General features: G+C 40.5%; 1 protein-coding gene across 19 annotated transcripts in view; it reads left to right on the forward strand.

The window, feature by feature from the left end:
• rims2a (regulating synaptic membrane exocytosis 2a) overlaps positions 1 to 13,712 on the forward strand; it is a 137,658-nt gene that overhangs the window by 25,466 nt on the left and 98,480 nt on the right. For 12 of the 19 annotated variants that reach the window (XM_019856273.1, XM_019856268.1, XM_019856281.1 and 9 more), the window contains 2 exons: positions 2,554 to 2,764; positions 4,291 to 4,302. In XM_019856273.1, coding sequence (XP_019711832.1) covers positions 2,554 to 2,764; positions 4,291 to 4,302 — 223 coding nt within the window. Of the gene's footprint in view, positions 1 to 2,553; positions 2,765 to 4,290; positions 4,303 to 8,811; positions 9,228 to 13,712 lie in introns of those variants that run through there. The other 7 variants (XM_019856270.1, XM_019856276.1, XM_019856293.1 and 4 more) reach the window with 2 other exon arrangements.

The raw sequence follows: 13,712 nt of genomic DNA on the forward strand, positions 1-13,712 counted from the left end.
TGTGTGTGTGTGTGTGTGTGTGTGTGTGTGTGTGTGTGTGTGTGTGTGTGTGTGTGTGTACAGGGTGTCCATAAAGTCTCTTTACCATTTCAAAAATTTATGAAAAATGCAATTGATTAGATATTTTATTCAGATTTGTTCTATTGTATTCAGTGTTTATTAAAGGTTTTTTTTTACCTCTTTTAATACATTTCTACATGGGCACCATTAGTTGCACGAAGCACATCAAGATGGTACTCAATTTCTTGCCATGTTCGCTGTAGCACAGCCTCATCAATTGTGGCAATGGCATCAGTAATCCTTTGCTTTAGGTCAGTAATGTGCCTTATCTTTGTTTGACACACGATATCTTTAACATAGCCCCATAGAAAGAAGTCCAGGGGAGTGATATCTGGTGAACGTCACGGCCAAGGAATTGGCCCATCAACTTCCAATCCACCGGTCTGGAAATGTTTGATTGAGGAACCCACGAACATGCAGCCCCCAATGTGGTGGTGCACCATCTTGCTGAAAAATTATGGTTGGTTGAAGGTCATTCAGTTGTGGTGCCACATATTCAGGAAAAAGGTCAAGGTAAACATTTGCAGAAATTTTGTAGGGGTTCATTCAAAATCACCTCTTTCACAAACAGGATCCCTGAAACACACAAATGCAGTGTGATAAAAAACTTTAATAAACACTGAATACAATAGAACAAATCTGAATAAAATATCAAATCAATTGCATTTTTAATACATTTTTGAAATGGTAAAGAGACTTTATGGACACCTTGTCTATTTTTTTAAGTAAATTCAACAAAATGTCAGTATAATAAGCCTCTGAATGTATTCTTTTAAATAATTTTGCGATAATACTCACAATTAATGTGAATGGTTTTCCGTTCCTCACGATTGCTAAAAATCCAGCAAAACTAGCGGAGTTATAGTCAGCTTGCCGGGTCCATACGCAGAGTTGCTGCTGGCTAGCTTGCACCCTGCTCAGTAGCTTGAGCGCTTCCTTTCCGCTGTCTCTCGTAGGGTATTTTGATGTGAACATGGCATGGCGCGTGTCAAAGTGCCATTTTACATTCGACCGTTTCATCGATGGTATTTTGTCATTGCAAATCAGACACACCGCAGAACCTGTTCTCTCCACAAAGGCGAATCCTTCGGTCCATTCGTCCTGAAGTCTACCATACTCGTCATCTTTTTTTTATTTTTGCCATTTTATTCGTTTAGGATTAGCTTTGAGCTAATGACCGAGCGGGTTGATTCAAAAGGGGACGTTTACCTGTTTCCGCAGCAACGGCCAACGTAGGCCAGTATTATACAATCAAATTTGCTCCTGGAGCCAACTGCAGCCCTGAACAGGAAATGAGCAGTAAAATAAAAAATAAAATAGAATCGATGGATGGATTAAACAAGCATGAATATATTGTTTTATCTGCGAGCCAGATACAATCATCAAAAGAGCCACATATGGCCCGCGAGCCATAGGTTTTTAGACCTCTGGCCTAAAATAATGTACAGTTTAGTATCACTTCTACCTTCAGTGCCAGCATCAGTAATCAGCAGTGTAACAGCCATGACCCCACCTCCAACATGTTTTCCCTGCAATGTGAAGCTTTGCTTTTGTTCATGGGTCCCCTCCCCTACATGAACATTCTTTTCTATTATGCTTCATCTTCATGTTCTGATTTGCACACACGAACGTTACTGGGAACACAGTCGAGAAAACATCTAATCTGGATTCCTGCTTGTACAAAACACTGACAAAATAGAGGATGAGTCCTCCTCATTCTATGCGAGTGGCTTTGATTTGGCTCACCACTATGAAGAGGAATAACTGTCATTTTTTCATTCTGTGATGTGACGCTGTACAAATCCAACATTTTGTTTTCTTAAGGAAAGAACCAGTTGTTCCCTTTATGAATAAAATCACAACTCATTGAAATGCATTCTGCAAATTAAATGGAAGCCATTTGCCAATTATACATGATTAAATTGTGCTAAGAATGAACAGAATTTAATTAAATGCTCTAAAAGGCCAGAAAATGACTTGTTATATAAAGTGAATAAATTACCATGGGGTCTTCGGCAGGACATTGCCTACAGTACAACCACAAGACCATCACCATGGAAACTTGAAGGATAAATCCACAAGTATCCAATCAGAGAACACAAATGTGTATATTTGAGTTTCTGGGAACATGAAGAAAGGGATCTATTGTTTTGTATATATATATATATATATATATATATATATAAAAGCAGTTAACACCAAATGAATGTCTGTATGTTAAGGCCCTTGGATTTTTTTTCTTTCCACCTTATGTCGGTGCGCTATTGGCATTTTGATGATGCTTCTAATCTTGAGGTGTACATGAACCATTTTCCAACAGAAAGCATTATCATTAGATTCGTCAGTTTGATCGTTTGAATGCAGAACTGAAAGATTTGCTGTTTATCACAAACAACACTTTTTGAAAGACTCCAACTCGACACATTGCTGTTAAACTTGGTATCTCAGTCATCGTTAGACCTGTTTAACACGTGTCCTCCTATCTGCCCACAGGAAGTTACACCAGCAGTTTGAATCATACAAGGACCAGGTCAAGAAGATGGGCGATGAGACAAAGCAGGCTCAGGAACAGAAGAGCGAAGCCCCAACTTGCGGGATATGCCACAAAACCAAGTTTGCTGACGGCTGTGGCCACCTCTGTTCATATTGCCAAACGAAATTCTGTGCTCGATGCGGAGGACGAGTGTCTCTGCGGTCAAATAAGGTAACGCTGGTTTGCATGCCTGAAAATATCCATTAATATGGACACACATGCAGATGTCCTGCCCTCCGGCAAATTTCTCCCTGCGCTACACAGTGAAATCATAATCTGGGAATTGAGCCAGTTGTGTCTCTCATTGTAACGCATACTTTTTTTCAGTATTTTGCCCTCGAGAAGAGACTGTCTACAACATTTCTGTTGTGATTATGTTCACTGTTAACTCAATGGGCTCTATTTTTGTACCAAGTGCAAGTCTGGCGCGAGTTGCGGCGTAAATCCCTCTCGGGGCAGGATCGAGTTTTGGTATTTTTGCAGACCCGTTCAAGCCACGGCAGTGTGGCACGTTTTAAAAAGGGCATTTTGCGCGGATGTGGGCGTGAACACAGCTGACTTGTTTCGCCACCACTTGGAGCAGCTCCTCTTATTCCTATTATATTCTGTGCACGAGAGGCGCATTGATAGTTCTTGACAAAGCAGAAGAAGACACTGATCTGCTTGAGTCCTGAGGCAGGTCGAGGTGTGCAAAATGTCTTCACAAATATATCATAAAGAGGAAAATAATAATGCGTCCAATGAATTGATCTCTGCCATGATTCAGAGGATTTGATACATCTCATTGTCATATTTATAAATAAAATACATTGACATCCCCCAGAGTTCTTAATCTGTGTTCCTGCATCTCAATCAAATTCATCCAAATCGCCACCAGCGCCCCAACTACAAGGTGGTTCTAGTAAGTGTAAAGTTAAGTTTACACTCAGGCATGAAATTGTCATGTGCGCCGGCCGCATGTCAAAGCCCCTTGGTATGCCGGAACACCCAACATGGCACAAAGAGATGAAACAAATTCCCAAACAAGCGCGTTGAACTTTGCACCGCCAAGAAAGTCGGCATGACATTTTCCCATTTCGTTACACTTGAGCGCAGCTCTACTTTCTACAAACCCATTTCCGATAAAGTTGGGACATTGTGTTAAAGTGTTGCAGCCATAAAATTCTTAGTTATTGAATGTAGTGTATTCAATGAAATATAGTTTCAACATGATTTACAAATCATTGTTTTCTGTTTTTATGTTTAACACAACGTCCCAACTTCATTCAAATTGGGGTTGACAACTATAGAGCCCTATGTGTTAATTTCCAGTTTTGTTTTGTTTTTTTACATATTCATGCTGAATTTAACTACGGTTGCTCTACTGTATTTCACCATTGGAGGATACTACCGGTATTCCTTGGTTTTTTTCCCCTACCGGTGAACTACATGAGTGCTTTTTGTGCCTGCCAACTATATGTACCCAAACACGCCCAAACAGACTCAGTCCAACATTTTAACATTTGATGGGTTTAAATATTGATCATGAGCTTAAATGTTTCTGTGCAAACTGATCCACTCGAATTGCTGTTCGAGCATGTGACTGTCCTGCCAGCGCCTCTTACTGACACTCACAATCTTTCGCTCTTTCTTCCTCACTTTTATTTTCTTCCTTTCTATCTTTCTGCTGCATTCCCGCTGTCATGGAATTGCAATAGGAGGACAAAGTGGTTAGCAACATCCTTTTCTGCATTTTCTGGGAGTGTGTCTGACGCATTGTTGTTCCGGTGATGTGGAACATACACATCCAGCAGCCAAAAACAGTCCGAAACCAACAGCAACAATACTGAACAGCAGTTTCTGTGAGTGCATCACCTAATGCTGGAATAAATACCGCAACCCAATCAGAACAATTAGTAATTTTTCAATCATTTGATTGGAATTATCTCATCAATGTATCATTCTGGAGAAATACATCGAGGATTGGAATAAAACTTTAGCAAACCTATTATGCTGATGAAGTTAAACCATAGATGTGAGGAGTGAATGCTAACATTGATTAAAATGAAAATATATGACGTGTGTTTGTTTTGTCTACATGAACAGATTTACCATCAAGGTGTTGAATGATGTGAGAGACATCGATTTTAATAAAAGTTGTAGTTCTTACATGATTTTGGTTCTATTTGCCTCGTGCCTGCAAAGAGTACTTAAAAGGTCTTGACCCCAAAAAATTCGCAGCAACAGTATGGCAATACACTCAAAGGTATTTTCTTTTCCTTTTTGGAGATAGTAGGGAGATCTACAGGCCGGTCATGGCATATTTGTGGGGTTGGCAAATGGTCCGATGAAAGTGCCACTTAGTGAATAGAGGCAATGACACCTCTCGCTCAGTAGTGTTCTGGCCTTTTTACCCTCAAGGTCAACCATCAATACACACTGTGCATGCTGGCATTAAATATTAATGTGATGTTGTACAAAATAGAATCTCATGAATGGGTTGATGTGTACAGAGACAAGAAGCTACAACTCCTGGGAAATGCATAAACAGTACAAGACTTGACATTTTGCCAGCTTTCAAGCACATTTGTATGATGCACACACGTGCGTACGCGCGCGCGCGCACACACACACACACACACACACGCGCACACACACACAGCTAGCAGTTTTCCAAATTCAGAGGCTAAGTGTTCAAGCTTAATGCTAACATACAATGTGAAACTTTAGAAACTTCATCGGTCGGTTAATAGAAATTAGCCCGGCTATCACCGTCATTTAAACCATTGACCAACTGCTATTTCAGCATGAACACTACAGTAATACATCGAAGCAGGGATAATTCTAGGGTCAGAAGTTTAATGGTGCTCTAGATAGGTCTATTCATGCTACAAAACCCGGAGGAGAGGTGACTGTTCGTGGGAGTGGTGTAGCACTTCACTCTAAAAAAAAAAAAAAAAAAAATTGCTTCGGAATTCTGCAGGGAAGTTTGTGAATAAAACAAATCTGATCAAGGTTATTTCAATGATGACAGCTCAAGAGAAAAGGATTTGAATTGTAAAATACAAACATGTGGTAACCCTAATATCTGCGGGAGGACGTCTTTTGATGTACAACCGCTCCTCAACAGACACGTTGACAATATGTATGATTCAGAAGTGACTACAAAATTTTGTACCACTTTTCTTGAAAGGCAGTCTCTCCCTGTTCTTCATCTCCTCATACAACGCAACCAAGCAAATTTAGTAGTAACTCATGATGTAGTTAATAGTAATGAAAATGTCCTGTCTAAAAAGACGTGCACTGATATATGTTAAGTGTCTTTGTGGTTTTGAATGTGAGGATAGACATAAAAGTGATAAAATAATTAACTGAACACTAATGCAGTGCAAGGTCCCTTCGCTGCTCAGTCTCACTCTCTCTGAACCATCAACCAAAAGGCAGATAACCAAGCTATGTGTTTCATGTCCAGTAAGACATTGAAACTGATACATTGATCCAACTTCCATCATTAATTCCTGTATTTGACTGAGGTTTGCAAGTTTGTGTGCACTGCAGACCGATATTTTGACCCAGAGTGTTTAAATTGAACCCTATTCGGGACAGCGGTTGCTACAATGGACATCTTACCATGTTATCAGGTTACATTTTCTTTATCTCTGTTTTTTTGTATATTTTTCTGCATATGAACTACTTTTTCCTTCCGCCTTCTGCATGCACGTAAGCACCGGCGTCTGCTCCCGCCCTAAAAATGGGCTGGATCCTCCTATTCACAGAGGCATAAGGTAGCTGTACATTAGTGAGACGTCAGTGACATGAAATAAAAGTTGGCTAAATCAAATATTGGCAGAAAATGACACTGATAGATAGATTGGTAGTATTTTGGGGCACATTCACTCTTTTTGCAAAAAAAGCCTACAAATGAGCTATCAAACAGTGCAGCAGTTGTTACTGTGGTCTCTTCCTTCTCAGCTTGAATCATTACTCCTATCGTCACTGAGTGGGGAACATTTGCAAGTGTTGCATTCTGTCATGGTTTGTCAGGGATCGTTCATGGCCGCAAATGTTTATCAAACGTATTGCGAATGGTTTCACCTCTGAACGAACCCTGATGTGAACGTGCATTTTGCTACCTTCTCCAACAATCGCAAATGTTTGCCCTTGATTGGGAAAGGGGCTTTCGTGCTGGTTGGAAGTGTCTGTCACTTAGCTACCTTTGGTGCTGCTTATTTGGGATGAGCTGAAGATTTTCTTGCTCTGCCCCACCATATTGTGGGCCGGCCGTTCAGTTTATATTGTGTGTCAGTCAAGGAGCGAGCCGTGGTGAAATTTGCCCTTTTCCCCCCCCTTACCCGTCTGTCGACTCTTTTTCTCGCTCACGGATCATGACAGCTGTAGTGAGAGAGATCTTGTTCTGTGAAACAGCATAGACTGTTTACGAGTAGAAGTTGATGTCTGGAGTCAACAGCAAGCAGAGCCATTGCTCGATGGAATTCGATACACTGGATCTAAATTTTGAAGGCTCTTTCAGTGAATACTCATCTTTTGTTACTTGACTTACTACATTTAAAAAACACAGAAGAAGCTAGCTTGAAATAATTTTTGGGGGGGGGACATTCGGATTTTTAAAACCTTTGCTGTAGCGTAAATATATGCCAATGTTTTTGAAGTCCTCAGAATGCCTACATGCCCTGGTGGAGTTCACCACCAGTGCTCTCATGCTTCCTCTAATGCGGCTTCAACAGAGCCCGAGGAACCTACAGTCTCAGGGGAGGAAGTCATTTGTGATTAAAACAGCTCTTGAAATCACTAAATGTGCTTCTTGCCACCTATTTTTGTAGGATTATATCTGAAAAGAGCATTTAGTTAACTTAAGTCCTTTGACCCATTAGAACACATTATGTCATATCATATCACCATACAAAATGAAATGCGTTTTGTATGACCCCAGGAATTTGTTTCATATTGTAGCATTTTCTATTCAAAATCAACCAACATATTTAAAATTAAATGTGTTTGTCGCTTTAAACCCATACAGTATAGACTATGTATTGTATTGTATTGTATTGTATTGTATTGTATTGTATTGTATTGTATTGTAAGCAATCAATCTACAAATTGTTGTTCCTGTCATGGTAACCAGATGGCCTAGTTTACAGTAGCGGTCTCGAAGTTTGTATGGACCAGGCAGGGTAGAGGTCATCTTGAGATAGCACTGGCAGTGGTGCTAACATTGCTGTTCTGAGATGTGTGCGTGTGGTTGTAAGAACAATGTCGCTCGTGATTGTATTGTATTGTATTGTATTGTATTGTAAGCAATCAATCTACAAATTGTTGTTCCTGTCATGGTAACCAGATGGCCTAGTTTACAGTAGCGGTCTCGAAGTTTGTATGGACCAGGCAGGGTAGAGGTCATCTTGAGATAGCACTGGCAGTGGTGCTAACATTGCTGTTCTGAGATGTGTGCGTGTGGTTGTAAGAACAATGTCGCTCGTGATCTGAAACAATGCTCGTTTCAAGACCAAATGTTCAGTCTTCGAGTGGCCGGCAACCAATTCAGGGTGTACCCCACCAACTACCCAAAGTCACCTCGGATCGGCTTCAGCGCGCCTGTGATCCTCATGAAGGTAAAGCAGTTCAGATAATAGATGGATAGATGTTGTCCAGTGTTTGTTTCCATTCATTGGCGTCTCTAGATTGTGACTCTTTGTCATTTCCTCGAGCTTAAAGTTTGAACATTTGGTATATTATTATTCATGAGTGAAATATGAATGATGAACAGAAATAGTATTGTCTTAGTATGTCTTCCCAATATCAGGTCGAAATATTTTCACCTTCGTCGGCTTGACATAACACCTCGTATTAGCGTTATAGGGAGCCCGGGAGCAAATGAATTGTTTCAAAATGCAGAGGAACATATGGGTAGGGGGGGTGCCCTGACATCACAGCTGCATTTGGTTTGATTCTGGGCGTGAAATGGAATTGAACATTATTATTCTTACTGGATGTGAACGCGGCATCATTCCTGTAACTTCATGTCATATTTTTGTCTCTGTGACTTCATCCTCTTGCAGTTGTTTGAGGACAAACTAGACTGTGAGTGCGCTGCCAACAAGAGTAGTCACAGCACAGCGAATGACAAAGTGCGGAGCAGAAACATTTTCGGTCAGCGTGCAGCACTGCCACATTGCTTATTGCTTGATCGAGGGGGTTGCCGCATATAAATGAAGCTCGCTGATGTAAACGGCAGGCTGACCGTGTCATGGATGAACTAATGCGGCGGTGGTGGGATGCGTAACCTCATTTGGCGGGTTGTCGCTTGATTCACATGCTTCTTTACGAGAGTGGTCCTGACAGTCCTTTAGGATCGGCTGGAACTGGAAATCTTTATTTTTAGTCAAGTATTTGGATTGTGACATCACACTGGTGAAAGAAACTAGGGCAGAGACTGCGGTGTTGGTTTGATCAGAGCGGATGTGGCCGGTCGAGTCTCCGGTAACCTTCACGTTGCGCTCAGCAGCTGGTGTCTGGACTTGGAGCTGTCCGTGGTCCTGAAGGTCGGAGTAGCAGGTTTGTTTGTCAGGAGAGATGCAGACAGCCAGGCTTCCGGAGTGATTGAATCGAACACTCCGTGTTTTTCTCGGCAGCACAATGGGTAAGCTGGCGAATGACGATTTTAATATTTGATGCTCTGAATTCAGTTTACTGCATACATGCACAGTTGCATTCGGTTATTGGTAGAGGCAGGTTCACGTTTTAATGTCTTATTGTAACCTTTCAAACTTGTCAACCTGTGCATGTAAAATAAAAAAAATTTTAAAAAATTTAAAAAACAGATACTGACGACGTGTGTGAGCAAACCACATGCGCATGTACAATATTGTTGTAAATGTATTCCCAGCTCATTCCCGTGTGTCTGAGCTTCAAACAGGGGACATAAATATTCATGAAGTCTATTATTATTGCTGGCGCACAGACTAAAATTAGAAGCTCATTAAAATGTAATTCACCACGTGCAGCCACCGTTGGATCATGTGATTGTAGCTGCTTGCCTTATTTTCATCATCTGCACATGCAGTGCATCACACTACAGCGTTATGGAGACCTTTTGCTTTTGAAAATACCCCAAAGCCTCATTTTACGGGCAGAAAAAAAAACACAAACAAGAACTAAGTAGGCTTAAAACAAAGTATTATTCATATTTAGATAGGTATGCCCTGGAACAAAGATGCCTGGGGAGTCTGTATACAACGATAGTCCTTTAAATTCATTATTCATTGGCTGAACAACCAGCATAAAGTGACTGCAGCTCCCCAGTTGTGGCAATAATTTTCTCCAAAGTGTATTAGCTCCTATCCTTATTGATGATTGCGGCTCATCTGGGCGCGGTCCAGCCCGGGATGTTCTGAGAAGGGCTCCACTCCCTGAACAATGAGTCTTTTAATGAGAAGTTCAGCTCACCTCAGTGCAGGTAAAGGAGAGATACGGCAATGCAATATGATACCTATGACAGCTCATTTAATGCCTCATCAATATTGCATCAGATGGCATCTCTACTCTTTACCTCCCTTCTTTGTTCCTTAATTATTGTGGGGACTTTTACAAAGATGTCTCTCATCAAATTTGTCTGTCACAACAGTACGTGATACCTACACTGTAAAATACTCGATCTTCCTCACTTTTGAATTAGATTCACACAGCACTGATGATAATAACTTTTTGGCCTTTTAAGGAAATCTTGCTTGATAGTTATAATTTCATGCATGTCAAAAGACATGCTTTGATTCGAGCCATTGGCATAGTCCCGGATTACAGTATTTGCAAGTCATTGACAAGTATCAGAATCTGAATAATACACACAAGAAATGGGTCGTTTTAGCCACTCCACTATTATAGCAAAGAAACCACTGAAACAAAATATGCATTTAAGGCATAAGCACATAAGTGCGTAGTAATTAAGCAATTGACCATTCGTGAGGTAGTACTGAACAGTGAGCGTTACGTAAATAATGCAGTTATTAATTTCCTCAGTATGTTAGTAAGCCAATCTGAAATGAATTTTTTTATACAATCATACTTACCAGACCAATATTATGTCTCATGAAGAAAACATTCAGTGTTGATAAAGTCTTGCCAAAGGAAAACAAATGAAAAAGACAATGAATACATAACCTCCCTTCTCGAGATAAATGAATGTGATTGATTTGATTTTACACGGAGACTGGCTCTCAATGTGAGCACCCAGTGAATACCTGCAGCAATAGTGCTGATTCACTCTCGGTTCATGTGAAGTCGTGTTTGCAGTGCCGTTTATTGGCCACAAGGAGCCGCTCACTGCTCTTCGCTCCTGCTCGCGCTGAAAATGTTGTTTGCCCCCACATGAGAAATGTCAATATTAAAGACAGCAAAAGAAGGAGCTTGGAAATAATCTTATTTATTTATTTAAATGTGACTGATATCGCTTTGAAATATTACTGGTTTTAAAAACATCTGTCATTTAGAACACCATTAGCTCTTTGTGCAGTGACATGCTTTACCAAGCGCAGCCGGAACAACGGTGGAGAATGTGTAATTAATATTTTGGCACCAGATGTGTGGTGTTGTTCTGTGTCTCGGTATATCGGATAGAGCTCATTTGTAGGGTATACACTCTATATTGTCGTGGTTGGTAGTGTGGTTAGTGCGAGGGTTTTTAGCTTTCTATTTTTAGCTGCAGGTTCAATGACTATGAAATGTGCAAACACAAGGAGAAATGGCCCTGCCTGAGGGCTGCAGCCCCCAACCCCCTTCCTGCACTCAGCCATGAAGAGTTAATATGAAAGCGGGTTGGAGGCGAGTGTGTGTGTGTGTGTGTGTGTGTGTGTGTGTGTGTGTGTGTGTGTGTGTGTGTGTGTGTGTGTGTGTGTGTGTGTGTGTGTGTGCCCGTATGTGTCTATACTGTATACAGTCAGGTCCATTAGTGTCGGGGCAGTGAATCCATTACCATATGTTTGCTTCTGTGCACCACCACAATGGATATGAAGAAAAAGTGTAAGCGTGTGGTATTTTACCTTTAATTCACCGTGTTATCCCTCCCCCCATTCCAAAAATAAATTGAATAAACAATTGAGGAAGTAATTAGCAATTTACATACACACATTGACCGGATTGTAGGCACCCCTCTGTTGATGCAGGAATGCACGGTGTCAAGTCAAGTATATTTGAAGAGCCCTTAATCTCAGAAAAGTCTCAAAGGTTGTCACAAACCCGCAGTTGACTAATATTAACGACGTTCCTTGATCTGGTCACAGAAATAACTTGAATCTGAAAAAAGTAATGATCAATACAAATGTAATTTAAATTCACAGATGAAAATCAGACATTGCTTTTGAATTGTGATTCAACAGAATTATTTAAAATAAATTCATGAAACGAGCCTGGACAAAAATGAAGACACGCTTAACTTAATATTTTGTTGCACAACTTTTTGAGGCATTCACTGCAGTCAAATGATTTTTGTAATTTTCAGTGAGACCTAGATATTTTGGCCCACTCTTCACGAGCAAATTGCTCTAGTTGTCCCAGGTTTTTCAGGGCGCGTTCTCCATACAGTATGTTTCAGCTCCATCAACCAATTTTCTGTAGGATTTAGGTCAGGGCTCCTAGAAGACCACTTTAGAATTGTCCAGTATTTTGTTGTTAGCTATTCCTGGGTGTGGTGAGCTGTGTGTTTTCTGCCGTTATCTTGTTGCAAAAGAGCCACGACCTGTGACCGAGACCAAACTTTCTGACATTGGGCAGTATATTTCTCTCTCGAATACGTTGATAGTCTTGAGATCTCATTGTACCCTGCACACATTCAAGACAACCCTGTGCCGGATGAAGCAAGAAAATAAGAGAGCCCCCTCCATGTTTCACTGTTGGGACAGTGTTCTTTTGTTGGTATGCTTCATTTTTGCATCTGTAAGCATAGAGCTGATTTGCCTTGCCAAAAAGTTCCAGCTTTGTCTCGTCGTCCGTCGGACATTCTCCCAGAAGCTTTGTGGCTTGTCAACATGCAGTTTGGCAAATTCCGGTCTTGCTTTTCACCGCCCTTTGGTTCACACATTGACAGATGGTGCAATCTGACACTGATGTACCTTGACCTTGGAGTTCACCTTTAATTTATTTGGAGGTTGTTCGTTTTTTTTTTTTTTTTTTTTTAACCATTCTTAGTTCCGGTCTCTTAAATTTGTCAGTAATTTTCTACTGTGGCCATGTCCAATAAGGTTGGCTACATTCCCATGGATCTTAAACTTCTGAATAATATATGGGACTGCAGTCACAGGAATATTAATCGGTTTGTCGATGGACTTGTAGCCTTTCACATTAACATGCTGGTCTATCATGTTCTTTTTAATCTCCTGAGACAACTCTTATCAGTTGTTGTCTTTGTTCAGTGTATTGCGTGTTACACAACATGTCACAGCGCAATGACTGCACGTCACCCTTTAAATAGACTGACTGACTGATTACAAGTTTGAACACATCTGTGATGCAATTCAGAGGACATCAATTGGTTAAACATGGCCCTATGATCAAATGATTTGTTAATTTATATGAACTTTTAATATATTAGCTTTTTTAGGGCCACTGTCATTTTTGTCTATTTATTTAAAGGTTTCTAATTTTTCCCCACAGATGTTTTTTTTTTCAATCAGAAAGACCAGTGTCACTGAAAAGAGCTTGTAAAAAGGAACAAAATAGTGTTTAAATGTTGTCAATATGTTAAGAATTAAAGAAGTCATGACGCCTTGCTTCCAATTCAAAACAATGGAATGGCCTGAGACCGAGTGTGCGGCTGTGTAGGGACAAGTCGGAGCAAAGGGAAGCATTTTGAGTCATGATGAGCACAGGGATCGACTACGATTGCCATAAAAAAAGATTTTAAAAGGATCACCACAATATTTTGGATTTTATGGACCAGAAGCATTTTTGTCAGTTTACTGTAGTGAGCGCCAATGGTGAGGAAGACATCATGTTCAGAACATTAAAAATATTGGAGCCGTTGTAATATTTGCAGCCATTGTGGTTGAAGTTGACATCAGTAAAGATGTTGACGTAAACTTTGAATACTGATCGGAGTTTTATGGCATCGAGTGACCTGAAGCTTGTTTAAATT

Source organism: Hippocampus comes, unplaced genomic scaffold (assembly GCF_001891065.2).
Source record: "Hippocampus comes isolate QL1 unplaced genomic scaffold, H_comes_QL1_v1.1 scaffold327, whole genome shotgun sequence".
NCBI lineage: Eukaryota > Metazoa > Chordata > Actinopteri > Syngnathiformes > Syngnathidae > Hippocampus > Hippocampus comes.